The sequence below is a fragment of the Cynocephalus volans genome, chromosome 5, assembly GCF_027409185.1.
Source record: "Cynocephalus volans isolate mCynVol1 chromosome 5, mCynVol1.pri, whole genome shotgun sequence".
NCBI classification, from domain to species: domain Eukaryota; kingdom Metazoa; phylum Chordata; class Mammalia; order Dermoptera; family Cynocephalidae; genus Cynocephalus; species Cynocephalus volans.
In genome coordinates this window covers 13,998,480-14,026,338 of record NC_084464.1, presented here as the reverse complement: position 1 = coordinate 14,026,338, position 27,859 = coordinate 13,998,480, and the positions used below count along the sequence as shown (strand labels likewise).

The 27,859-nt window shown below is 46.4% G+C and overlaps 1 protein-coding gene across 1 annotated transcript; it reads right to left on the bottom strand.

Moving 5' to 3' along the window:
* Positions 1–434: 434 nt before the first annotated feature.
* On the bottom strand, positions 435–27,859 carry TXNDC5 (thioredoxin domain containing 5). Its single transcript, XM_063097928.1, has 10 exons — positions 27,597–27,859; positions 23,305–23,454; positions 18,290–18,395; positions 13,024–13,120; positions 10,654–10,769; positions 8,501–8,587; positions 7,766–7,909; positions 4,776–4,858; positions 3,162–3,291; positions 435–2,116 (listed from the first exon to the last, which is right to left on the bottom strand). The coding sequence occupies exons 1-10, from the start codon at positions 27,857–27,859 to the stop codon at positions 1,994–1,996; spliced, it is 1,299 nt and encodes a 432-aa protein (XP_062953998.1). The 3' UTR covers positions 435–1,993.

Below are 27,859 nucleotides of genomic sequence, written 5' to 3'. Positions count from 1 at the left end.
TCTTGACTGGAATGGCTCTTTGAAAAGCACATTCACTTCAGGACTATCTGCCCTAACATCTCATCTATTTCAGTAAAACCGTCCTTTGCCTTTTACTGTGCAGCTCACTAAGTCACAAGGTCAGGACCGACCGAGGCGCTGAGGTGAGGAAGGGTGCCCCGCCTATAAGAATGGGTTTGGGGGGATGAGCATGCTGTTTGAGAACCGAAATCAGTTTTCTCTTGTAGAAAGTAAGACTGAGATTAAATCTTAGACTATATTTTAAATATCTTTTTCACAATCATGTACTGGGAAAACCAATTTCATACTAAACTGATTAAATAATACATTTATAATCTATAACTGTTTGCACTTACAGCTTTTTTTGTAAATATAAACTATAATTTATTGTCTATTTTATATCTGTTTTGCTGTAACATTTAAGGAAAAGACCAGACTTTTTAAAAAAGAGTTTATTTAGAAAGTATCATAGTGTAAACAAATTGTACCACTGTGATTTTCTTGGAATAGAAGACGCATGATGCGCAGCTGAAGCCACTCACATGGTTGGGCTTCTCTAGAAAGCTGGGGTTTTTTAAAAGAATATCTGTGAATCACGTGATTAATAAAGATTCCCTTTAAGGCAGAGGCTGGTCAAGATGCTGCTCTGTTGTCTTCTGCCTCAAACAGCATAAGTGGTCCCGTTCCTAAGGCTCCTCTCACCGACTGCTTTGTGCCAAGAGTCGACATCACCCTGTGCATGGGAGGTGGGTGAAGGGTGTTGATACAAAGTGGTTACTGTGAGAAGTAACTCAATGGTGAAGAACAGACGGATACTTATCTTGAGGGAACTTAGTCCTACAGTTGCTTATTTCCACGGGTGATAGTAAAGGTGTTTACAACCAGGACGGCATGAGTTGGAAGGATGCTAACATCGATGGCTGACCCGGCTGGCCATGCGCACAGGCGCCAAAACAGCCCCCAACATCAGTCTTTGGTCTTGAGGTCAAATGAATCCCACTCTTCTTACATGAGAAGGTCAACTTCCTTGAAGGTGGATAAAATACAGCAGAACTCTAAAAGGACTAGTTAGGAGCAGAATTAGAAACAGTTCCTAGTTAGGACCCCTGGATACACAGGCCTGGGAGAGCCCATCTGTTTCTGTCACCCCAGGTGGCAAATATGAGACTCTATGAGTTAATAGTGAGGATGAGCTTGTGGAACTTTCCATGACCACACATTCTACGGAAGACATCAAATCTTAAAGTTCACATGGACTCTGGCTTTGTGTTAACACAAAACGAACTAATGAAATCCCATGAGAAACAAACAGGTGTATCCCTTGAACAATAACTGATTTGACAAGTAATAACACATATAAAATCACGGCATGGGCATTATCTTACTCAGGCACATGTCAAAAGTAGCATCGCTTTTCATTATGGCTAGCCTCTCGCGATGAGATTAAAATCCAGTTATGGCCGTAAAGGTATCTTCCAGAGGTGTGGTTTTTTCGTTTTTAAATCTGCTCCAAGCTATGGACCAACCACACTATTAAGTCAATTGTGACCTTCAGATCAGTGGAACATCAACACTGCCACAAGGCCACATTTCCAGAACTCGTGGGCAGTTAAGAAACCAGGCTTTGGATGATGCCTTCACAAGAATCACTCAGGAGCCAAAAATAGCCCAGCAATTTGATTTTCCTCAACTCTATTTTGGTCTCAAAGGAAACCACTGAAATTTCATCAAGAAGGTTAAAGGGGATGTATCGCCACTGAAAATATTTAGTTTGCACAGTGACCACGAATTACACATTTACTTAGAGAAACTTAATAAAGAATCCATAGAGTGTGTTGGTTTAAAAAACACACACACAAAGAAGATACCACAAGTTTAGTACATTCGGCTTTCTGAATAACCATCATGTGAAACTCAGTGATGTCCGAATGATTTAACTTCTATTTGCTGCATGGAGGAGGCCAGGAAGGAGAGGTGACATCCAACTGCATTTCTAGAGTTCGTCTTTCGCCTGGCGCAGGACAAACTGACGTAAGGATTCCAGGTCTCTCCCGCCACTGTGCTCACTGGCTTTTTTCCCTCCTCGGAAAAGCAACAATGTGGGATAGCCTCGTACCTTTAATTAAGAAAAAACGTTTGAAAACCAGTGGTCCGAATTACACACAAATTGCTTCTTGAATAAAACCAGAAAAACTCATACAGTTATAGCCAGGAAATTCTGTGACTAATTTTTAAAGAGGTATAAACCATTAAGAAAAAAGGGCCAGATAATCAAAATGCAGACCAGGTAGTTCAGAAAGGAAAGCTGTGGGGCTAGGTACTCTTTTTAATCCTTAAGTCCATCAAAGATTAGTGTCAAGGGAATGGTTTTACCCTAAAGTAGAGCCTCTCAGTCTTGAATGGGATATGACAGCCGGGGGCGGGGGGGGTCTGCATTTCTTACACCCCCTGGCGATGGCTGTGCTGCTCTGCGACCACACCGGGAGCAGGAGCAAGACCCTTGAGGATACATGTTTTTTAGCCACAACTCACTTCTCTCTCTCAAGAATTTTAAGGCACAAAAAAAGAGACTAGTATTTATTATGATAGGTAAACTATGTCTGTATTACATGTATCAATCTAATGAGGTCATCCACTTCAGAGGCTCCAAAAGTGTGTTCAAAAATAACACAAAAGGAAAAACATAAATTAGAAAGCTTCTAGGACATTTGATTGTGCTAACAGCTGCGAATGAAGGCAAGTTACAAAAACAGCCTAAGCACAACACTGGTTTGCTGGCATGACCCTTTCAGAAGGAAGTCTAGTTCAAGCATTTCTTTTATTCGGCCACTGTAATTTAGAATGCTGCCTTATTTGTGTCACTAGCCAGCTGCCGACCACCAAGCACGGCCGTGTGAGCAGCGGCACGGGCTCAACGCCTGGAGTCCCAGCTACTGCAGATAGCAATGTGTGCACTAATTGATAAAAGCTGGACTTCCACAGCACACCTCTTTTGCTTCTCAAAACAAAGCAACTCAAAAGGACACAAAAAGCACTTTGTTGAGAGGGGGAGGGCAGGGAGAGTTTGCTTGGTGGAGTCCGCGGTACCAAATTACAGTTCCACTTGGGACCTGCTCCCAATACATAGGTCCCCATAAGCATTTTCATCCCAGTGTACCCACCGAGTACTTGCTGCAAATACTCCGCTCAGCAGTACAGTCTACTTCGGCGATCTTGACCTCTGCCAAACCAGGGAATTCCTTTTTAGAGAGTTCCTCCCAAGTAGGAGCCAGATTCTTACAATGACCACACCTAGGAACAGAACAGTGACAGCTTTGTTGAAGTCTTGGGTTGAGGTCATCCACCTACATTATGCTGCCAAGCCTTGTTTCTTCTGTAGGAGACAGCCAACAATTGCCTAGAAAATGATAAAACATCAAGTTCTCCCACTGGGCACACACTAACCCTACCTGCCCTTCCATTCCAAACTAGGAATTCACTGTCAATCCAAAGAGCCATTCAGATAACTTGATAAAAGCAAGCTGGTCTGAAAACAAGCTTAGATTGAGACCATTCCTATGAATATGGTAAACTAAGCCAACTGGCTTCTGAATGCACCATGAGCAGGAGGAGGTGAACAGGAGACAAAACAGACCACACACAACTTTTAAAAAACACTTGAGTGCCGACGGCATTTTAGATTTGGTTGCTTATGGTCTCACTTCCAAAACGTGAAAGCTGCTTCGATGCTTCAGCAACCAGGTGTGAGCGCTGAGGCCATGGCTAAGTCCGGGTCATCCCCTCCTTCTCCCCTGCGAAGTTCAGTCCCTTTTCTCTCCTGACCTTCTCCTGCTACGTGGACTGCTCCCCTTCAGAGAAAGGGGTCCTTCTGTCTTCATACAATATATAGTGTTAGGTTAAAAACAGAAAATAATTCTTAAGACATTATTTACTAACATTTCTATTCTTTAAGAATAAAAACGGCCCAGCTCATGTGAGCCATGAGCTCGTTAATTCTTTATCCCAGCTGTCAGTTTCTCATCAATACCTGGAGTGAAGACATTGAAGAGCAAAAGGGACACATTGTGACCTTATGTGTTCATGTTCAGATATACAATCGAATATCTGCCCGCAATCACTGCTTGTCTGGATGGATTGTTTTATTTGTGAAGACAAAGTGGTGTTCCCATTTTACAGCTGAGGAAACTGAGGTTCAAAGGAATCAAAGGACATCTAAAGCTATGGTAAGTTCAGAGTCTATCTTGGAACCTATCATCCTCCCACCACACCAGGTTGCCTTGGTCTCTCACTGTTTGCAACCCATTAATGCTCTGGTCCCCAAGGATCATGTGGCACAAAGGTTCAGGCAATCGGGTGACACTCAACCACTCGAACAAAGCTGAGCTCTCCTGGATCTCTCTCTACATTATTTAAAAGACACTGAGGATCAATGCTACATCATGTTCACTGTTTATTTAACCAAAAAGGCAGTTTACTTGGAAAAGTACAGACACAACAAAACTAAAGTTTTGTATGGCTATCATAATTCACCTCGATTTTTGTTTTTTTTCCAAAGTCTGTTAAACTTTAAAACATATTAGCCTCATTCTCTATAGATGATGGGTGACGCCACTGAACTTTAACCTATTTGAACACAGCAATATAATAATGTTTCCCACGTGACCTACATGTGAATATAATATTGGCCCAACACTGAGCCTGGAGGGTTGGCTCATGAGTTGAAGACATGATGTGTTAGTATACTAGGACACAGTGAATTTAATTAAGCCACTTACCATGGAGCATAAAACTTGACGAAGGTTATTCCTTCTGCAATGGTGTCATCAAAGTTATTTTCAGTGAGTGCCAGCACCATGCCCTTCAGGGGAGGGAAAGCCACAGTTCAAATACAGCACATAAAGCAGAGCAAGGCCATGCTTTGGGATTGCAGAAATACAAACCAGTCATTTTTTTAAAATGCTGCTATGCATGCTCCAGAGTCATACAAAAATAACTACAAAATCTGCATTTCACAAACTACCCACACAGGGACAGGCTAGTGGCCTCTGAGGGGCAGAGAGGTCATCACTGGCCCCAGGGTCCTGAGCCCAGGAGATGCTGTGAGGAGGTGGTGGGACGCTGTAGAGGTGGGTGCTGTCTGATAGGAGACAAGACAGGCTGAAGACTCTGGAAAGAAACTCCCAGCCCCTTGTTCTGCCGCTGCAACCAGCCCAGGTGGGTTCAGGGGCAGCCCGTCCAGCTCAGGGGCCTACGCTTGGGCTTCATCTCCCGGGCTTGAGCCTCCCACACTGCCTGAAGGGTCCACAGTGACCACTGGTTGGTCTGCCTGAGGTCTGTCCATACGCTGCTTTCTCCCCGAGCACACCACGCACACCCCTTGTGCTCGCACACACTTTCTCTCCTCTACCTAAAGAGGGACCAGTTTACAGGAGCACAGGCCACGACGCATGTTTCACATAGAACAGGCTTCCTTCCACTTTTATATCCAAAGGGAGTGTGAGGAATGTTCATCTAAGCCCCAGCTGGAGAATTTGAGAGGTGCTACACGGCAGTCTACTTTAAAGCAATGCTGTCTTGACAGTTCTTTACGGAATTATATCTGTGTTTCTCCAAAAACGGATCTGCGACTCTCTTGGGAGAGCAGGAATATGGATGACCTGTCATGTGGCCCAGTGTGCCAGGGCTGTTCCATCTGAGTCAGGCACCGAGTAACACGTGTCAGCCACTCTGAGGCGCAGCGTGGCCACGTGGGGCCACTGTGGGACACTACCATCTTTCTTTATGTCCAGAAACATGACGCCACACTTGCTAAAAGGCCCACTTACTGCTGGAAAACTGTTATAAATAGAAACAGTTCTCTGATGAAAACATCCATAGTATATAATTAGACTCAATTTGGGGTGACCTTTACAACCACCATGACACATGCACTCCTTCAACATATGTGGTCACAACAACTACAAAATCATGTTTACTTCTCAAACCCAAAAGTCAGCTTTCAATCAAAACTAAAAGTCCAACTAAGGAGCGGGCCATGGGGGTGAGGGTCGCCCCTTACTGCCCTTGCCCTGGGAAGGGTGGAGGGGGCTCCATCGGTCTTTCCAATTCCAAACAATGGTCTGGGACTGACGGCTCCAGCAAGTCATGTTCTCTAAGGTAAATGCTGAAGGCTCAAAGTCACTGGGTCACTGCCCTCATCCCAAGGAACAAGGGTCCACTGCCCCTGCCTTTGCCCCAAGGTCCATGTCCCAGGTAAGAAGGTGGCATGCTCTGAAGTGTAGCTGTGGAGCTGAAGGAAAGACATAAGATTCTGTCCTAGAAAAGGCTAACGGACAGGCCTAGGGTAGCAGCCGGGGACCCAGGCACTGACTTCCTAGGAAAACACACTTTGATTCCCCTTGCATAATCTCATTTGCACCCACGGCTTCTACAGGGAGCTGACGACACGCAGCTGCACTCTTCCAGAGCGGACCTGCCGCAGCTCCAGACTCACACCTGTAACTGGCCACCTCCACCTGCCCTCCACCCTGCACTCGCACACAGGCCAGAAACCGAGTCACCGCAGACCTCTCTTCCCTCACCTCAGGAGAGCCAGGCTCCTTGCACTTGCTCTCCACCTCTCCATCCCAGCTGCCAAGGCCTTGGTTCAGGATCTCATCATCTTTCCTGGCCTAATACACAATCTCTTTCATACATGCTGCTGCCAGTCATCTTTCTACAATTCAACCTGCTCAAAATCCTCCAGGGGCTTCCTATAAATATAGGCTGTCAAGTTCAAAGTCTTTGGCTGGGCAACCAAGTCCTCTCCGATTTTGCCCCCATCCTCTGGCATCCCCGACTGTACCCTCCTCTGCGGCCACCCCACCCTCCAGTCCCAGCACTGGCCACAGCTGCAGCTCCATGCCTCTGGCAGGCAGCCTTACCCACCCATCTGTCCAGGAAACACCAAGTCATCCTGCAGCCCTTCAGTGACAAATCTTGCCCATCTGTTCCCACTGCTCTCCAACACACGTGACTGGCCCTGTGCCCACCTGTGTCACGGCCCCCATGACACCTGCTTGTGCATGACCTCACCATCTCCCCCTAGACCTGCACCCTTCACGGGCAGGAAAATGGTCTCACTTGTTTCTGTTTCTGATGGCCTCGTACTGTGCCTGCAACACAGCAAGGGCGTGAGAAGTGCTGAACGATGAATCTGAAGCCTGACCCTGTCTGAATGAATGAAGACAACACTTTGGCATGTCAGAGGTGGCTTGAACAAATTCAATATCCTGCAGTGACAGGTCCCTCCAGTCCACTGCAGACACCCTTTGCTACAGACTGTGCAGGGGCCTTTCCCACAGAGTTAAAGTAAAACGACTGCAGCAAGTTATGCAAATAAACAGACATGGGGCCCACGGGCAGCAGCCACGATTTCACAGTAAATACCTGTAGGGTATAGTCACCTCCCAAATGAATGAATCAAAAGGAAGAGTTCTCTAGAGATTTTTGACATCAGACACTGTCTCCGGATCTGTCTCACGTCTATTTCAGGCTGATAAAAGGGAAGCTTTTGCTCACATTTACCACTCATTGGCATGTAAAAGTAGATGAAGAACATGCTGCATATTGAAAGACAACTGCAGCCAGCCATCAGTATGACTCTGTACCATCCCCAAACTGTCATTTTGTCCACAGTGTTTGAGGAGAAAGCCCTGAGGGGGTTGGCAGGCAAGCAGGGGGCCACGGGCCATCTCTGTCAACCCCGACTGCGGCAGGCACCCACCTTGTCGGCTGGGGGCTCGGCAGCCGGCCCCGGGGCCTCTGAGGACTGCACAGTCTCCGGGGCTCCCGTCTCTGCACTCTGCAGCTGCAACTCCACGTACTCCCTCAGTGACTCCAAGTCCCGCTTTCCCTTGTACTGGTCAACCTGTCCGAGATATGGGCTGCTGAATTAGTGCCCTAAGTCACTAAACCTTCTGCCATCCCCCCTCGCCTGTGTCAGACCCCTGCCAGATGTACTGGCTATGGCTGCATGGTGTGCGATGTCTGCCATGTGCACAGTTAGATGGGAAAGTAGAGATTAAAAAACTCTGTCACTCTGTGGAGCTCCATGACATATAGTCTGGGGTGGAGACCTGCCAGCAAGCCATCCTGCTGACTATCAGCTGGGGACAGAGGGCAGGAGGCAGACAGAACCTTGCCAAGAGCAAGTGTCAACCCTGCTCAAAAGTCTAGGTCTGTGTTCATGACCGGTTACTCTGACTGCAGACTAGCATTACTCTAGCAATAACCTGAGCCAACTGAAATGTTTCCAAACAATGTAACAGAGGACGGTTTTTCTCAACTACCCAAATCTTATCAATTAAGAGTAACAAACGTGTTTCATCATACGTATTCTTCTGAACTAGTGCCCAATCAATCAATGCTGGCAATTTGCTGCACCCGTTAAACCACTCAACAACTTGGCCCACTGTGGTTAAGACAAGAATTTTGTCTCAATACTAAACTGAAGACGTACCTTTTTGCCATCTCGGAACCAGAGAAGAGTAGGATAGCCACGAACCTGGTTTCCCGAGCAGAGTTCATAGTGCTGTGTACAATCAACCTAAAAATAAAGTACAGTTCCCTGTCCGTTTCTCAATGAGTATTCTTAATAAAGTGACTATTGGACACTTTGTACTTAAAAAAAAAAAGATTTTTTTTTTTTTTTTTAAATCCATACTCTGTAGCATCTCTGCCAGCAAGCTGCAGTTTTTGGAGAGACTTTTCCTAAAAGCTACCCCCAAGTATACCCAAACTAAAGAGAGCAGGGTGATGAGACTTCCTTTAGAGACCAGATTTATTTTAGCTCAGTTAAAACCGCCAATTTGTAGGAAGGAATGTTTTAACCTGAGCAGGTTAGTAGCTGGAGCCTGGGAGACTGGCCTGACATCTGGGGAGAGGGGTGCTTTAGCCTGGCTGTCGGGGACCAGGACCCATACCACGATGCCAGCTTGGAAACTTATTCTCACGTTCAAACTTATGGGATTTTAAAATGAAGGCGGAGCAAGGAGTCTATTTCAAATAGAAAAGTTTGGCACATAATAAAGGTAAAGCTGAAAGATGTCACTTTAAGATTAGAATCTGTCCTCAACGCTATAAGCTAATTTACCAACTACCACAGCACTTCAAGTTTTTTATTTCATTTAAATCTTATGAAGATTCTGCTTGCCCAATATTTTCATGAAACATTTTGTTCTATGTCATTTCTTTCTTTTTGGTTTTCTATTGGCACTAAAATCACCTAAGTAGGACTAAGTTGTTTTTCACTGTGTCAACAAAGTAGGCTAAATACATTACTCTAACGCAGAAGACTGTAGTCAGAGAGCAGTTAGTGTTAAACTCAAGCACGGGAAGCCCAACCTAGGGTCTGCAGAAGGGACAAGCATTTTAAAGGTCCAGTCTCACCCATACACACATGCCCCGAGATGAAGGGCCATAGCACAGTTACTTAGGTTTGTGTCTGCTCATGCCTGGTTCTGCCAGGAGCCTCTATTGACCTAAACTAAAAATAAGTAATCTCCCATAAAAGTTCCTAAAATAAGGTAAAGTAAGGATACAAGGAATGGGGTAAGATAGATTATTTTATAATTACTTCCATGAAATGTTCAATAAATATAAAATCATAATCATAACCCATATAACTAGAACACATTATTGAAAGTGTTTAACAGGCAACAGTGAAAAATCCATTTAACTAACAGCAACCATAATGATTACAATGTGCTAAGCATTTGCTGCACACCAGGAGTCACACTGAGCAGTACACTTACATCTTCAGGACCACCACACAATAGAACTTGACTCGGTTTTGCAAAGGAGGAGACTGAGTCATGGAGAGGTTTTTCCCAAAGTCAACCAGCTAGGTCTATCTGAGCCCCGCTCAAGTTTATGCTTTTAATCATCTCACCATCCCTGGCAGGTCACCCTATTAACTATCATTCCTAGACATGTAGCATTACATCTGTATACAAACCAGCCCAGTGCAAAGTAGAAAAACTAGATTTCAGAAAAGGAAATCCATGCAGGATATCTGGTGGGTGCCAGAAGACGGATGAGATTAAAAGTGCTTGATGGCCCAGAGCTGCTCTGGAGCCCGCTTTGGAGAGTTCCAGAAAATCCAGCTGTACAGAAGTTGTCAGATATCACTTCTGGCTTCTCTCTGAAAAATGGGAAAAGTTGGAAAGGATCCCAGGCAGTGGTGCAAACCGGCGCTCCCCATGAGGGAGGGTCTCTGCATGCCTGTGTGGGCACAAAGCTGAGGGTCCTTGAGGAAAGAGCTCCTGGGTGAGATCAAATGTGGATGGTCTCCAAGTACGTCCAGTGAACATTCTACAAGGCTCTACCCCATATCTTTGCAGAACAGGCTCTGGGGCTGCCAATTCAGAATTGGCCATCTCTTCAAAACAAACAAAACAGCCAAGGCCATAATTTATCTCCAGGCTGTGGAAAAGCCAGCAAACTCAAAACCATGCTGCCGTCTGTGAGGTGAGATGAATTAGCAAGTGGCACACTAAATGGAGTTAATAAATCAAGTGTGTGACGCTGCACACAGAATGAATGATGGGCAACTCTGCTAATTAATCCAGCCAACACCGGTCTATTTCCAGTTTAATAAGGGCTCTCACTTACCTTGCCAATCTTGACAGTTTCGGAATGTTCAAGGCCCAGAGCCAGCTGCTCCCAGGTTGGAGCCAGAGCTTTGCAGTGACCACACCATGGAGCAAAGAACTTGATAAAGTGGTCGCCTTGAGGGGAGAGCCAAGGCAGAGAGGGGGAAAGAGCAGCCATAATTTAAGTCAGACCCAGCTAGAGATTTAATTGAAGACTCAGATTTAAATTGAAGAATCAGATCTTTAATCCTCTTGCTTAACAAATCTCAGTTCATCCTGAACCCTTTAACTGGTAAAAAGTGACTCTCCATCAAATATGTTCATACCTGTGATATGCAAAACCAAAATTGTCATCTTTGAAGGACAATAAGGAACCAGCTCATTATTTGGAAAACTGGTGAAAAACGGGAATAATCAGGCATTTATCCTGCTTTTCCTATATAAACTGCACCAGAGAATAACCAAGTGATCAATGCTGGTGAGTTTCTTTTGCTAAAAAAATGAAGCGATTCTTGAATTAGGGCTATCAGCACTTGGCAGCCCTAGTGAATGAGCAGATCCCACAGTGACTGCCACAGCCGCTCACATCATGACGCTTCATGCCACCACCAGCTGTGAGGTCTCCCCAGGCCCCCCCAACCACCAAATTGATACTATGTCCCTAGATCCAACCCCAATTTACAGGAAACAGAGAAATCAGGGAAACCTGTACCCCACACCATGTGGCTACACCCAGCAAAGTCCAGACTGTGGGGAACTCTACAGGTCAAACCACCTGCATCCTCAGCAAATAGAATGCAAGGAAGAAAAGAGATGCTGGGGAGCACGCAGATGAAAAGAGCCTCTGAAGAGATACACATTTTTAAAAGACTAAACTGAACTGCAGTGCTTAGGAATGCACACATGAGACGAAACCAGAAAGAAAAGGAGTGATTTCCACAAAAGTCATGGCAGTGCCTCCTCGTGGGAGGAAGAGACGAAGGGAGGGAAGACTGTGACTTGCACAGGGCACGGGGAGGCTGGCAGTTTCATGTCTTGGACTGGACAGTGGTTACAGGGTGACCGCTTTATAACAACTCACTAAGCCCTACATTTGCGCTCTGTATCTGTGTTATATTTTCCCATAAAATAGAAGGCTTAAAAAACTGAATTTCTAGGAAAAAAACACCAAACCCTCACAACATTATTATTTGGACACTGAGGATTTCTATCCAGGCTGTTCTACATCGACGTTAGGCTGATACCAAAGTGAAACAAGGCTGCGGCCAGGAAAGCGCTAACCACTGGCCCCGAGAGGCAGCCAGCCCGGGCAGAAGACACGGACTCATCGCCACAGCAACAATGCAGGGGAGGAAAATGGTGGAAAACTTGCTTTAAAAAATCAGTGGCTGATCTGCAAGGCTGATGCCATGTCTGTCCAGACAGGCACGTCACTATCCAGTGCTGGAACCCAGGCAGAGCACTGAGGAGAAACCCGCAAGGCAAGAGCCGCTTCTGCCATCTGCGGAGAGACCCTCCCGAGCAGTGTGGTGGGGGCATCCCGCGACCCTGCCCACAATAGCCACTTGCTCCAGGAGGGCCAGGCTGGGCTCACGGGGCACAGTCAGGAAAGGGGCGATCCAGGGAGCACGTCCTGTCCAGGGCCTGCCAGCCTCCGCTTACAGCGACTCCCCCATGGGAGAAAACAGGCTCCGCTGTCGGAGCACTCATCTGGGTTAAATAACAACTTCTAATAAAGACGGGAAAAGGCTGAAGGCATCAGGCTGAGAGTGGAGGGGAGGTGTTCTGCCTCCCCCCACAGGCGGGGGCCACAAGGCCGGATACCACTCTCAGCCCTGTTTCCCAGCCTCCACCACCCAGCCTCCCGGGGTCTCTCTCCACAGAAGCAGTTGATGGTGGGAGCCAGCGAGGAGGCCAAACTTGCTTCCAGGTCTTTCTGTGTTGAGCCTGCTTTCCTGAGGCGTGTCCACAGGCGAGGAAGGGAGACTTATGTACGTTCCTCACATTACAGACTGTGCACAGATCATTTTGATACATATGAGACTGTTATCCAAGGATGCACTGTCCAGCTAGTGTGGGAATTAAGTGTGCCTGTTCATGATTTGTGAGCTCCAAACTGCCACACCTAAGGCGATGGCTCATCAGTAGACCTGGCATTTCTATTCCAGCAGAGACAAAAGGAGAAATAACGTCTGAAGGAGGAGGATTAAACAACAATCTTAATGGTCCTGGAGAGAGAGAGACTCTTAGTCAGTGCCACTGACACTGCTACCTACAATAGTACCCTCAAGTGGCAAGAAGGACAAGCCCAGCAGGTCAAGGAGCAGTGGCTGGTGGTCTTGTGATGCTGGCGTCCCACTGCGAATGCCCACAGCCTTGCCCACCTTACCTTGTGCCACGTGCAGCTCAAAGTTGCTCGCCGAGAGCTCGTATAGCCCCTGCCTGAGCTCGGGGGCTCTGGGAGGCTCTATTTCTGGCTCTGGTGTCTGATAGGAAGAAACACAACAGTCACGGGGCTTGTCTGTGAAGACACAGTAGGTCTGTCCAGGGCCTTCTGCAGATGCCCTCTGTATTAGTCTGTTTCTGTTGCTTATAACAAAATACCTGAAAATGGGTGATTTATAAAGAAAAACGACATTTATTGCTTACAGTTTCTGAGGCTGGGAAGTCCAAAGTCCATCTGGTGGTGGTGACAATGACACAGGGGTCTCACATTGCAAGACGGTAGAAGCAAAGAGAGCAGAGAGAGACAGAATATCCTCTTCTTTTAAGGCCCTCAGAACCACACCTCTGACCACCATTATTAATCCATTCACTACTGTACAGTCCTACAATCCAATCACCTCTTCAAGGCTCCACCTTTCAATTACCATAATAGGATTTCCCACCCTCTTAACAGTCTCAATGGGGACCAAGTTTCTAATACATAAAACTTGGGGGACACAATTCAAGCTTCAGTGAGTTTTGGGGGGACATAATTCAATCCACTACACCCTCCCTCACCTGGTGACTTTGAACCTTTGTGTGATGCTGCTGTGTTCAGTGAGGCCAGGACAGAAAGACTTCATCAAGTCCTCTGGATGCTTCCACGGTAAGCCCCTCGCCAGTCTCCCCTCAGCAAATGCTCCAGAACTGAGGCTCCAGGATTGACATCCCCAGCCCAAAATGTGACCAAGCAAATCAGACAACTGCAGGGCAGTCCACCCCAACTCTGTCCCTTTCTGTTAAATGTAATTGAGATTTCCCACAGAATACAGAGTAAAATTCCTGATGGATTTACTCTGAAGGGATTAGTGCCTAAAGACAGTGAGGTAGCAGAATGGACAAAACTGAGAAAGCAAAACCAGGAGGGAGCAGGATGCCTGGTCATCCTGATTCATTCAAATGAAAGGAAAACTGTGACAGAAGGTAAAACTAGGTGATGGCAGGCAAACCAGGTGAACAAAAGGCAGCAAAGAGAAAACCATGGGTTTCTCTTTTAAGAAAGAGAAACTGCACTTTTAAGAAAGAATATAATTCACACGACTAAGTTTGGAACAGAAACACACAAGAGGGGAGAAGTGGCTTCTTAAAAGATGCTTTTGCCAGTACCTGAGCAGACACCAGTGTGTGCAACTATACAGACACCACAGCACTACAGAATTCTAAATTTCTCAAATTTTGAGGCCAGGTACAGCTGTGACTTCCAACAAAAGTAAACAAACATGAGGAAGATCATTGAATCACTGTTTTGCTGCAGATGCATGGGTATATATTACTCAATTTTTATCTGGAGGTTCACAATCCTATTAAAAATAATAACCAGGTTAAGTTATTAAAGGTTTTAAAAGTGTTGACAGCTCAAAGCCATGCAGAGTTGTAGTCATGAAGCACAATGAAGTTTCCTTTCTCCTGCTAGCTTGTCAAAACTTTCAAAGTGCTAAGCACCCACACAAAAGAACACCAAGAGAACGACGGTGAAGAGTCAGTGAGTTCAGATAACGTGGAATAGAACACCACATGTCATCCTTCCGAAGCTGTTCAAAGTATTAAAATGTTCATTTATGGCATCTATGGGAGCACCGCTGCTTCCTGTGCTGCAGGGCACACATCTGGGCAGTACCTGCCATCACAGGAACACCGTTGTGTACAGAAATGGGTACAGCTGCACCCTGCTGGTCACAGGGCAGGCCGACATGACTCTTAAGAAAGCAACCTGACAACATTCATGAAGAGCCACAAAGGCGATCTTGCTTTTTTTTTCGCTTTGCAATTTTATGTCTGGGAATACATTCTAAAAACATCACTCCAAAGAAGGAAAAAAGAGTCTTCCGCAAAGATAAATATGTTCCTTACAGCATTACTGATGACAGAAAGCTTATAAATAATGTAAATATCCACTGAAGAGTCAAATTGTGGCAAATCCATTTGATAAAATAATATATGATCCAAATAGAGACTACATAACTATATAAGAATCATTAAGGAAATGAAACATGTCCATATGATAATAACTGTTCAAGAAAAAAAAATACAGAACCAAAAATGGCAATATAAAGTTGGGGTAGAATGTATAAAATGGCACATTTTCTTTTTTTGTTTGTTTGTTTCCTTAACATTGCCATAACACTAAGGGGGGGGGGGGGAATCTAAATTTATCCTGCATGGATACAAAAAATGTATGTATTAAGTTATTTAGGTATAAACACAGATGAAGAAGTTTTTAAAAAGTTTTTGTTTAAAAAGCTAAGTTCAGATTGAAGATTAGTCTTGGTCTGTAGTATGAACTTTGAATACTTGACCTTTTCCACAATTAGGCACACTGTCATTGTTTCTGGCAATTATCTGAGACCTCTATTGCTTGGAGACACTGAAACATGGTGAGAAGGTACTGCAGTTCTGGGTGGCAAAGGGTGGATTCCACATGGCCACCCCTCTCCTACACCCAGAAAAACAGGATCTGCTCCTCAGGAAGTCGAGCTGAGCTTAGCCACGGCCTCGCAGTCCTTCCTAGCCCGTGCTTGAGGCTGCCGCTTCCCCCAAGGGGAAGGGGGTCCATGAGATAAAATCTTCCTGCTCTCCTGACACTGCCTCCTGGTTTCTTGAATAAAGCATCATAGAAGACTGGCTTTTTTTGGTTAAAAGTTTATTTTTAAAAGTTTATTTCATTTTTTTTCTTTTTTGGCAGCTGGCTAGCATGGGGATCTGAACCCATGACCTTGGTATTATAAGGCTGTACTCTAGCCAACTGAGCCAACCGGCCACCCCTAAAAGTTTATTTCAGAAACATAAATACTGCATATTCTCACTCATATGTGGGCGTAAAAAATAAATAAGTTGACCTTTTAGAAGTAGAGACAGAACTGTGGTTACTAGAGGCTGGGAAGAGTGGGGCAGGGTAGTGGTTATGGGAGACAAAATTACAGCTAGACAGGAGGAGTCAGTTCTAGTGGTCTATAGCACTGTTAGGTGACTATAATTAACAGTAATTTATTGTGTGTTGTCAACTGGCTAAAAGAGAGGAGCTTAAATGTTCTTATCGCAAAGAAATGATAAACTTTTGCGACGATGAATTTGCTTACTACTGTGACTTGATCATTACACATTGTATTCATGCACTGAAATATAACTCTGTACCCCATAAATATGTATAATTGATACATCTCAGTTAAAAATAATTTTTAAAAATTTAAAAAAAAATGTTTACTTGAGGGTATTAACTCCTCTCTAAAACTGGTTTCTGGGGCTGGCTGGTTAGCTCAGGTGGTTAGAGCATGGTGCAGATAAACCCCAAGGTCCGGGGTTCCATCCCTGCAGGGCCAACCGCCAAAAAAAAAAAAAAATTGGTTTCCTCTTACACCCTACAAGCACCAAAAGAGAACATTTTCACAAAGAAAACAGGTGAAGTTTAAATCTACCTGAAAGCTACACCTGCTTATCCAGCTTTCTTGCCATGACTAAGATGCAAATTTACTCTCTGAGAGGTCTGTGGTTTTCCCTGTCACCTAAAATTAGATAAGTCTTGGGCAAACACTCGATCAACACCATACACCATGCTGTGAGGTATAGTAGTGCTGAAGCGGCCAGTTTCTCATTAGTTGTGAGAACTGCACAGAATATGGGACTCAGCTGAAGAGCCACAAAGACACCCTGAAAGATGACAGCCATAAGCGGCAGGGCTCCAGAAAGATGCTGGGATTGCAAATGACCACAGCCCACCTTCAGTCAGCAGATGCCCACCTGATACCATCCAGCAGTCTTAGTTAATTGTCAGAACTGCAATCATGTTCACGGGTTTCATTTGCTCTTAATATTTCATCAGAAACTCGCGGATCAGGAACAATGACCATCTTTCCAGCCCCACCAACACAACAGCACAAACCACCGGCGTCCCGCTCAGCCTCTGTGGCATGAGCACTCAGCACTGATCAGAACACACCACGTGCAGAGGGACGCCCAACGAATGGTTTGGGATCACAATGACTGATCACAAAATGAAGACTCTCAGCACCAGCTGGGGAGGGGAAGGACTATAAACTGTTCTTAGTAAGTGCTACAGTCTGAAGGTCTGTCCTTTCCAAAGCCGATGTGGCAGTGTCGAAAGGTGGGATCTTTGGGAGGTGACTAGATCATGAGGACTATGCCCTCATGATCAGAATAAAGGATTAATGGGCTAACAGGTGAGTGGGTCACCACAGGATCAAGACTGGTGGCTTCATAAGAACAGCAAGTGAGCAGGTTAACAGGCGCTCATCAGTCCCTCTCAGCTTGTAATGCCCTGTGCCACCTCAGGACTCTGCAGAGTCCCCACCAGAAAGGAGGCCCTCACCAGATGCTGAGCCAGGCCCCTGGACTTCCTGACCTCCAGAACTGTGAGAAATAAACCTCTTTTTAAAATAAATTACCCAGTTTCAGGTATTGTTATAAGTGACAAAAAACAGACTACATATAGTAAGTAATATTCTTACAGTGCCTATAATTTCCTGGCATTATCCTTTCTGCAGGGAGGTGTAGGACACTAGGAGTATTAAGGTTATTAAATGTTCTTATTGGCAAAGCCAGCTAGGACTTTGGAGATTGAGGATTGAGAGGGAAAGGAAAGGTCCACGCTAGGGTACAGCTGGGGAAGTAAGACGGAGCCAGGGAGCTGCGGGGGGTGGGCATGGAGGTCCTCGGGCAGGTGGGCGGGAAGCACCAAAGCCACCCTGCACTGGATACTCTGGCTTGGGCCCGGCCCTGACCCCAGGGAGCCAAGAGTCAATGTCTGATGCTACAGAATCGCTGTTAAGTGTCTCACACACGAGGGTGGCATCGTGGCTATGCTAACAAGTGCCCATCTGTGAGACTGCACACAAAATGCTTACAAATGACACTCCCTGAGGACTGACTGCAGCCAAGCAAGGGTGGGCGGCAGGGGGGATAGACAGGGTCAGAAACGGCAGCAACTGCTGAAGCTGGGCCTCTGCTCTCTACTTCTGTGCACATTTGGATATGTCCATCACAAAAAGTTTCTTAAAAAGGTATAATACTAACATTCATAATGTCAACGGTGAGTTTCAAAAAAGTAAAGAATTCCTTTCAATTCCTAGCCGCACAATTATTCACTTCAACTGGCCTCTGCCCAGTTACATGTTACCCCCAAAATGCCTGCAGGCAGGAAAGAGGGAGGCACTCACGGGGGGCTCCTCGTTAAGCGTCTGCAGCATCCAGGTTTCCAGAGTCTCGAAGTCCCGAGGACCTTGGTACTTCACAGCTTCTTGGCCAGGCTTGAAAAACTTTAAGCTGAAAGAGTAACAAAGGATTAGACAGAGCAAAATTTTGAAGCACGTTGAACTCCCCGAGTTGAGCACACTGCCTTATCCAAGAGCAAACTCATTTAGCAAAACAACCAGAGAATGAGCTGTCGACGGGCTGCAGCCAAACCTGTATCTGCCGCTCTCTGATAAAACTGGAAAACGAGGGGCTGGCCCGAGGCTCACTTGGGAAAGCGTGGTGCTGACAACGCCAAGTCAAGGGTTAAGATCCCCTTACTGGTCATTTTTTAAGAAAAATAAAAACTGGAAAAGGAAACAAAAATAATGTTCTAGGAGATTATACATTTATTTAATCCTAAACTTCCACAAGTTTCTGATTTTATTCAAGGAAAACAACACTGAGGTGACAACTTGCAGCCTCGTGCCATGGATTAAACCCCAAGGTGCCAATCAATGTTCAGTGCTCTGAACTCATGCTTTTCCCTGCGTGCGTGCGTGCGTGCGCGCGTGCGTGTGTGAATCAGAACTGCAGCAGACACAGCACTGTTTTGCAATCAAGGTATTTCCAGGCTACGAATATACACTTATTGTGAGAATTTTTTTCCTACTATAAGAACATCCTTGACAGAGGTTGATCCAATCCATTCACTTCCTCCCAGAGAAGGGATCTTTTTTTCTACATGTGTTGGCCTCTGAAGGAATCTGCAGAGGATACAGGAGCAACTCCTTTAGTAGTGAGCAAAAGACATCACCAGAGGATGAAACGATCACTTCCAGGTCCAGGATGACTCCACCAGCAATGGGAAAACATGCTCTAGATATAACTCAGTAGAAGGTGTCACGGATGGAGAAATGGGGCAATTGACAGAAGAAAACAGAAATACAGATGAGCATTTGTCCGCAGGCTACTCATCTAAAACACCCAACACTTCTACAGCATGTATGCGGACTTTGTGAGTCGGTGACTATGTACAGTATCAGAATTGTAAGAAGCCAAGATATGCTGAAATCATAATTGTGGTTTTGAACAGTGTCTTAGTTAGTTCAGGCTGCTGTAACAGAATACCATAGACTGGGTGACTTATAAACATCAGAAATTTATTTCTTGCAATTCTGGAGGCTGGGAAGTCTGAGATCAAGGTGCTGGCAGATTCAGTGTCTGGGGAGGGCCACTTTCCAGTTCACAGATGGCGCCTTCTTGCTGCATCCTCACATAGCAGAAGAACAAGAGAGCTCTCTGGGGCCTCTTTTTTAAGGTATTGATCCCATTCATGAGGGCTCCATCCTCAAGACCTGATCACTTCCCAAAGGCCCCACCTCCTAATACCATCACATTAGGGGTTAGGATTTCAACATATGAATTTTGGGGGGACACAAATATTCAGTCCATAGCAAATAGCTAACTCCTTTTACAATGAAGCCTTTGAAATGAAGGCCTTGAAATGAAGTCTCATAGGTATACAAAAAACCCAGTACATTGGCTAGATCAGGCATTTCAATTGAATGGACATACTGGCCTTACCAAAAACCTTAGGTCATGTGATGGGGCTTAGATCAGGTCCCTAACGTGACTCCAATGAAGAACATATGCCAGCTTCCTCAGTAGCTTATACTTTCATACAACCACGACACAAAGCCAGGATCTAACTAGATTTGGCCAGCACACCTGTTACATGAAGCCCAACACCATAAGAACCCCAAGGTCTGCTCAAGGTGGATCACAGATGGACCCTCAAAATATCAGATAGGACCAGGGGTGATCAAATTTGTTCCTTATTTCTTTGCTAAAGTTAAAATCCATTAAGACCTAGCCTGTGATTTTTCTGATTGAGTATGCACTGAGCAAAACAAAAAATAAACAGTTTTTTTTAAAAACCTCTTCTTCTTGCACTGAAAATCTTTCTAACCTGCCCAACTCGGAGCTTCTTCCACACAACTGGGTGGCTGAAATAATAAGCTCATAGAGCCCAGGGATAGAACTGAAGTTCCCATTACAGACCTTCTAGTCGGTCTGGGACATCTGACTTCAATTCTCAGTAGCTGGGGGACAGGGGGTGAAGGAGACAGGACTTCAGGGTATAGCCCAAAGCACTGCCCCAAACTTTTCTGCAATCACTAAACCTCCACATGAGCAAATCTCCTGCTGATTTGCTTCTCTTTCAAGGAGACTGCAGGGAAGAAAATTCCCTCTTAGGTGTCATGCTAGAAAACAGCATGACAAAAGTTCTACTACTATAGATGGTGTTATGGGTTAAATTGCCCCCCCGCCACCAAAAAAGATCTGCTGAAGTCCTAAGGCCCAACTTCAGAATGTGACTTTATCCCGTTAAGACTGGTGTCCTTATAAAAATAGGATATCTGGACACAGAGATACACACATGGAGCAGACTACATGAACGTGGAGGATTGGAGTGATGCACCTACAAGCCAAGGAACACCACAGCTGGCCAGCAAACCATCGGAAGCCAGGAAGAGGCAAGGAAAGATTCCCCAACAGGTTTCAGAGGGAACACAGCCCCGCCGACCCTTGATTTCAGACTTCTAGCCTCCAGCACTGTAGGACAACACATTTCTGTTATTTTCAGCTACCTAGTTGTGTGGTACTTTGTTAAAGCAGCCCTAGGAAACTAACACAGATGGTTTCCCTCCTTCAGTCCTGCCCCTGCTCATGGTTTCTCAGACATAATCACCCTTTACTGTCTCAACTGGAAGACCTCAAAACATTTTCCTGAGCACAGTCAGCCACCTCTAGGGGCTCCCTCCCTCTCCAATCCTTTACTCCAGTTAAATGTGCCAGGGGAAGGATGACATAACAGCTAATATACTGCAACACCCCCAAGCTCAGGCATTTATATCCATCATCTGATTCAGGCCTCATGAGGACTCAGTGAGATGGGTACTGCTTTAGAGGAAGTAAAAGCTCATACGACTAAAGCTATGAATGGCCCTGTGCGACCACATTTTATACGGCATACTCCGCCTCCTGTATTCCATGGGAAAAGATCTGTTCTTAGGAACTTGCACAGGGCTGTGATGGTCACAGAGGCTCCTTCCCAAACCACGTTCGGCGTAGTGTGGTCTCATTTTCATTCTTTTAAACAACACAAAACCGGTGCTTGGTTTACTTGGGGAGGCCAGACCTTCTAAATAAAAATCAGAACACATGAACCAAAACAGATCTTTCAGTTTGTGAATAGCATCTATGGAGTAACTGATGCTATAGGCAGGTAGCTCTTACGACCAAGTCCAGGTGGAAACCTTTACTTCCCTCTCTGAAGTCCCATAACACATGCCTCTCTTAGCCCTTTATAGCTGAGTTTCACCATACCTGTGGCATGGTTTGTGGCAAACACAGCCTCGTGGCCACACAGTCAGCAGTTTAAGAGTGGACAGACACCACAGCCAACCCATCTCTGCTGCCCCTGCACGTCATCCTGAACAGGCTCTCAACAGGTGAGCATTTACCTCTTCCTCCTCGTCCCACTACTCACCACTGCTTGTTTGGATGCTCTTGTTCCAGGCTTTAAAGGCAACGCTGTGAAGCACAGGACAGCAAATGCCTTTAAGGAGGTACATATGTAGGCAGTTTTACCTCTATTGATCTGATTTGATGTAGACTCAAATTAGTACACTTAGATTGCAAGGAGTCACCAAAGACCAAGAGCCCCAGAGCCCTTTATGGAAATGCCAAATTTCCGAATGTTAGGGAAACCCTAACATTTACCGGGTGTGCTCAGACTGGTGTTTGCACACATATTATTCTATTTACCTCCCATAAGCAGTGTTACAGGGGTGGGGTAGGCATCACCACCCTACTTAGACTCTGAGGTCAAAGGATGTGGCTGGAGCTGCATGGTAAGTAAACGGTAGAGCTGGGATTCAATGGTGGCTTCCGAAAGGGTCAAACCCATGGTTCCTAACACTTTTCCACACCGCTTCTCAGGTGTGAAGATGAGCTCTGACTTTATACTCAATCAATGGCCTCCTACATTCTCAATAGAGCAATGAATTACAAAGAATTCACTTCATTCCTCAATTGAAACATATTTAGGGAGTTGTCGTGGCCAACCCTCCCCACCTCCTTTGGAAATAGCACTTTCCCTTTTTTAGAGAACTGCTTTTCCCTCCAACACTTGCCATGTGGTCTGAATGGGGATGAAGTCTTCCTAAAAGATTCTGCATCCCCGGCCACAGCGACTATTCCTGTAATGTACACTCCATCAAAGCAGGGCCAATCAAAGTCCTTCCATGGGAGGAGAGAGGCAGAGCTGGAAAGTTGTCACCTCAAGGGAGACAGAGTAGAAAGAGACCCCCAAGCTCCTGGAGCTGAGTCTCAGAGCTGCCCCCACAGCCTTTTAACTAATCTCCTTTTGCTTAAGGAGACAGTCTGAATTTCTGTTTCTTCTAACCAAAAAAACCTCTTTACTGTCAAGAGAGTAAGTAGTACCACTTGTCAGAATTCCTGTACTCTGGTTCATTACCTTTTTTCCCAACAGAAACAACCCTTGTGCTGGTCACACGGGAAATTACTCTAGGAAGAGTGTTTAATAATAATACGGTCACCAAAAATTCAAACCAAAATTGATGACAAGTCTGTGCGCACTGTGTGAAGTGTACTGGTGAACTCCAAATGCAGCAGGGTCTCATGGAGACCACCAGTTTTGTCTTGCAAACACATTCTCTTATAAACTGGAAAACCCAACATTGATTAAATTAGAGGCTTTTTGCAAACAAAGTACAAAAGGCATCTAAAATAGACACAGCATTAAATATAATTTTTCCCTAACAACAGGGCCTGCCTGCTTACATTTAGCATCTCTTCACTCCTCAAAACTACAAAGGAAGTTACTGAAGTTTTAACTTGGGACTTCCTTGGGCTGAATGTTGCTGGTAACATGTGGAGGGCTGGGAGGTGCGTACCCTTCCTTTCCACTTACGTGGGGTATCCTCGCACCCCCTGGGCTGAGCACACCTCTGAGTTGGCCGTGCAGTCCACTTTAGCCACGTAGACCTTGGCATCCTCCACGCTGTTGTATTTGTCCCCCAGGTCATTCCAAGTCGGCTGCAGCCGCTGGCAGTGTCCACACCTGTGACAAGGCGAGAGTAGCAAGCATGCTGAGTGACAGGTCACGGGGTGTCCAGCCCACCTCTTCAGCCCTTTCCATAGGGTAATGGGGCTCTCGATCCTTTCTTTGCACTGCAGTAGATGGGGAGCCCACAGTTTCTCCAGGACCTCACTCTCCTGCTTGAGCCCCTCCAGAGAGTCCCCACATGGCTCTCAGCATTAAAATGAAACTTAACAAGGCATTGTTCAGAGCCTCCTTGATCCAACCCCCGCTCACCTCCCATTCAGCCTCTTTACCAAAACTCACTCACCCTCCCGTGGCGTTTGCAGGGTTCCGAAAGCGCCAGCTGGCTCACCCCTGATACTAGGCCCACGCGCTCTCTGACTCTTCCTCCCTAGCCTCCTCCTGGCTAACTCCTGTTTGCCCTTCAGGTTTCATGTGGATGTTACTTCCTCCAGCAAATCTGCCCTGATTCCCAGCTGCCTGCTGCCCATTCTCGTCTCCTCATCTTCTGGAAAGCTCCCTGCTCCCCCTCTTTGGCAGCAGCTTAGCACTTCTTGCTGTAATTGCTCCTTTACTGTTACGTCTCCTCCACTATAAAACCAAATGTCCACAAATACAAAGCCACCTCAAAATTAAATCCACTCGGCATTTTTTCCAATGAGAAGCTAAGAAAATAAAAAGTTTGTGGCCACCCAAACTTCTACGGCTGATACAATCAAATGTCTATTTATAATACCCATTGCATAAATTTAGCTATATACAAATATTTTTAAGTGACCTATCATGTAAATAATACATTAATTCAGGATTACCACATCTTGCCATCCTTCACATCTCGCGACAGCACCCGCATCTTTCCCGTCACTGATCTACTCTGTCCCACAGCTGACCATCATCTTGCACTGTCTCAGCCATCTGCAGTACCATATTTGAATCTTGTATGAGACAACACTGGAAACCTCATCCCAAGCTTCAAGCACAATCACAAACATTATAGCACATGGGTTTTTTCCTTTTCTTCACTTCTCATATTCATGTCTAAAATGTCACTTGCTGTACTGCTTTTTAAAGTGATTTTTTAAAAAAAGTTTGTTTACAAGAACACCCAAGATTATACTTGAGAGTTCTTCCTGAAAAAAATTTCTCAATAAAATCTGTGTTAAATCTCCTAGCCTCTTTCCTTTTCTGACAGCTGACCTCAAAAATAAGCATCAAAATTAGGTAGCACCAGAAAAGTTTGCTTTAAGCTAATGTGTTTTCCCTACGCAGCACATTCTCGGCCAGCTAAGAGAACCCGTTTTATGAGACCCAAATACAATATGATTCCCTCTTTTCTGGAAGGTAATTGTGAGGGGAAACCCAGTGTTACACTAAATACACATGGTGTAAGTGCCATGAAGGCAAGCACTGACTTTCACTCCTGCCTCCCCTGTACTTAGCACATGCTTGGCATATGCTAAGTGCCTGGCAATCTTTTAGCTGAATGAATGAAAAAAAGCACAGCGTGACTGCACGTGTGAATGTTTGCTCCTCAGTCAGCCTCGGTTCCAGCATGCTCCTTCTCATGGCGCCAGCATCTTACCACATCAATATGACCCTGCTGTCTAAAGATGCAGATCTGACAACTAGTCCACTTGGTACTTAACCAAAGAGCCAGTCCATTTGGTACATAACCAAAGAAGCCATGAGCTGTTCTAATGCTGCGGGAAAACCTGGCTGTGAGGACTTACTGGGTGACTGTGGGGTGGTCTCCAACAAGACTCCTTCCCAAGGGATTTTCAGGGGCTCTAGGGAAATTGGGTCAGACATGCTTATTTTAGAACTTTGGAACTCCTCTACATCCTTGCCAAATCAACACAAGACTACATTGCGAATAGGAAGAAAGAACAAGTTCATTATGCACTAAATCAAACAGACTGTCCTGTGTCATCACCAAACTGGGGTGCCTCTCCCTCTCCTGGTAGCTGTGATGGGTCCACAGTGCCATTTGGTTGGCACTTCTAATTTGGGGCCCTTGTGGCAACAGCACACACCTCTGAGATAGCCAGGTGCATGTGGAAGGTAACCTGTGGCCAAGCAATACAGCAAAGCCCCTGGGTCCTAATCTTGACCTCACCTCACTGGCACTAGGTTCACTGTGACCTGCAACATTAAGTCACAATTTCTGACCACAGAGAAACTGTGATGTTGCCGCAAAATCTACAGCAGGAAAACCCTACAGCTGCCAATTTCAGAGCAAAAATACACACATCAATGTTTTCATTACATGGTGACCCTAAATGACCCCCCAATCGCACACAGACTTCCAACCTAGACGCTCCAACTGGAAAGAGAGGTAGCGCAGAGGGCAGCCTACAGCATACTCTATCCAAGCTCCAAACTGCTCTTAGAAGTCTAACTTTTAAATGCCATCATAGAAACTCACGCATTTCTATTTAAACATTTGTAGCAGACTACGAAGACCCAAACAAATAAAAACTTATGGTTAAGTTAGTTTTTCTGGGAACATCCACCTAAACGTGTAGAACTCACAAACAACGAATAAGGAATTTACTTAATACCAAGTGCCCAGACTTGCCAGTCTTCTCAGTCCAGGACTAGCTGGTATTTATTGCAGAGACTCCAAAATTAAAACTCCACTGGCACTGCAGGGACTAATTGCATCTACATGTCAATTTTTCTCAAAAGAAAAAAAGGAAAGCCAATAGAGTTATTCCACTGAAATAGGCTCCAATTAAATAGTGTATTCAATTAGATAGCACACAGAATACTCTGGCAAAGAGTAACTATTAATATTGACTGACTGTTTTAGGCTACAAAGTATTTTCTGTACCATTGGTAGTTCTAAAAATTCAAGTCAGTTTGTCCTAGGGAAACTGGAACACAATGTATTCCATACATTCTTTGTTAAGCAGTGATGGCTGTGACTCAGACTCAGTTGATTAAACTCCAAATGAGCTGAAACACAATAATAGCCTGAATATGGGGTTAAGAGAAAAAAGTTCCTCCCACTTGGAAAGGCACTATTTATGAATAGGCCATTTTTCTCAGGTACCTTTTCCCTACTCCTTCCTACGTCCCTCTCCCAAACGAGCCCCTCCAGAGCTCTGGGGCCATCCCCACATCTCACCCTGCCTTATGCCCTAAAACGATGGCTTTCTGCTCATGAGAATTTCTCTACCTCAGGACATCTAGGCCTGAACGCTGCAGGTACTTGAGCAAATGATAGGAAGCCCTGTTTAGGATAATTCTCAGGGCAGGGATCTCTCAGGCCAGCGGCCAGGCCCACACTAAAGCCCCAGTCACAGAACCAAAGCAGGAGGGTTTATGTGTTCAACGGGGTGACTTTTGCCATCTCACACTTTCCAAATGACCTGGCCCCGGGACAGCAGAGGGGAGGAGGTGACAAAGGACAGCCTCAAGTTGAGGTCCCTGGGTTCCGGTCACCAATAGCACAGCTCACATCCACTCCGAGCTGCGGAGGGGTCCCCCAGCACGTACAGGAACCTTCCTCTGCCTGGACCTTCCCTTCCCACCCCGCAAAACACGCACAGTGTGGAAAATCACAACTTCCTGAGTTTCTAATTTTTAATTAAAGCCTCACGAAAGTGATGCCCGACATCTAAGTATCCAGCGCCAACTCCTGTCGCCTGCGGCCAGCAGGAAGGACCCTCCTGTCGAGTGCACGTGGCCCACCGGGTCCTGGCCACTGGTAGGCCGCTGCGTCCACAGGAAGTTTGGGGCGCAGGACAGGGGACAAGAGGGGCGACGTCTCCGTCCAGCTGTCCTAAAGGGCGACGACCCCGCTCGCCCTCCCTCGGCTCCGAGGTGGGAGGGGGAGAACAGGGCGCGCGGGGCGGGGGCGGGCGGCCTTTTCCCGGCTCTCCCCTCGGGGACCGCCCACTTGTCCTGCACCGCCCCGGCCGCCAGCGCCACGTCAGCCGCGAGCGCCCGGCCCGCGCGCCCACGCCCCCGGCCGGAGCCCCGAGCCCGCAGTGCCCGCGGCGCCCACCGTGTCCCTCGGCCCGAGCCCGGAGCCCCGAGGACCCACGCGCCCCCGCCTGCCCCCAGCCCCCGGTCCCCGCGACCCCCTCCCGACCCCAGCCCCCGGTCCCCGCGCGACCCCTGCGCGCAGAGTGCGGGCCGGCCCGGCCGGCTACCAGGGCGCGAAGAACATGACGAAGTGCGCGGCGCTCTGGATCCCGTGCGTGAACATGTCGGCCGTGTACAGGTGCTTGGCGTGCGGGTCCTCCCCGTCCCCGCCGTCGGCCGCGGGCGGCCCGTCCGTTGCCGCCGGCTCCTGGGCCCGGGCGCCCCACCGCCCAGCGCCGCCGCCACTGCGCAGCAGCAGCAGGAGCAGGAGCAGCAGCGGCGGCGCGGCCGGGGCCGGCGGCGGCAGGAAGCGTCCGGGGCGCGCGGGCAT

Coding starts and splice junctions, on each gene's coding strand:
- TXNDC5 (XM_063097928.1), bottom strand. CDS start 27,859: ATGCCCGCGCGCCCCGGACGCTTCCTGCCGCCGCCGGCCCCGGCCGCG. Junction 10,770..13,023: donor TGAGCTGCACGTGGCACAAG/GTAAGGTGGGCA, acceptor TCTCCCCTCAAG/GCGACCACTTTATCAAGTTC. Junction 4,859..7,765: donor CCGAGCCCCCAGCCGACAAG/GTGGGTGCCTGC, acceptor CCTCCCCTGAAG/GGCATGGTGCTGGCACTCAC.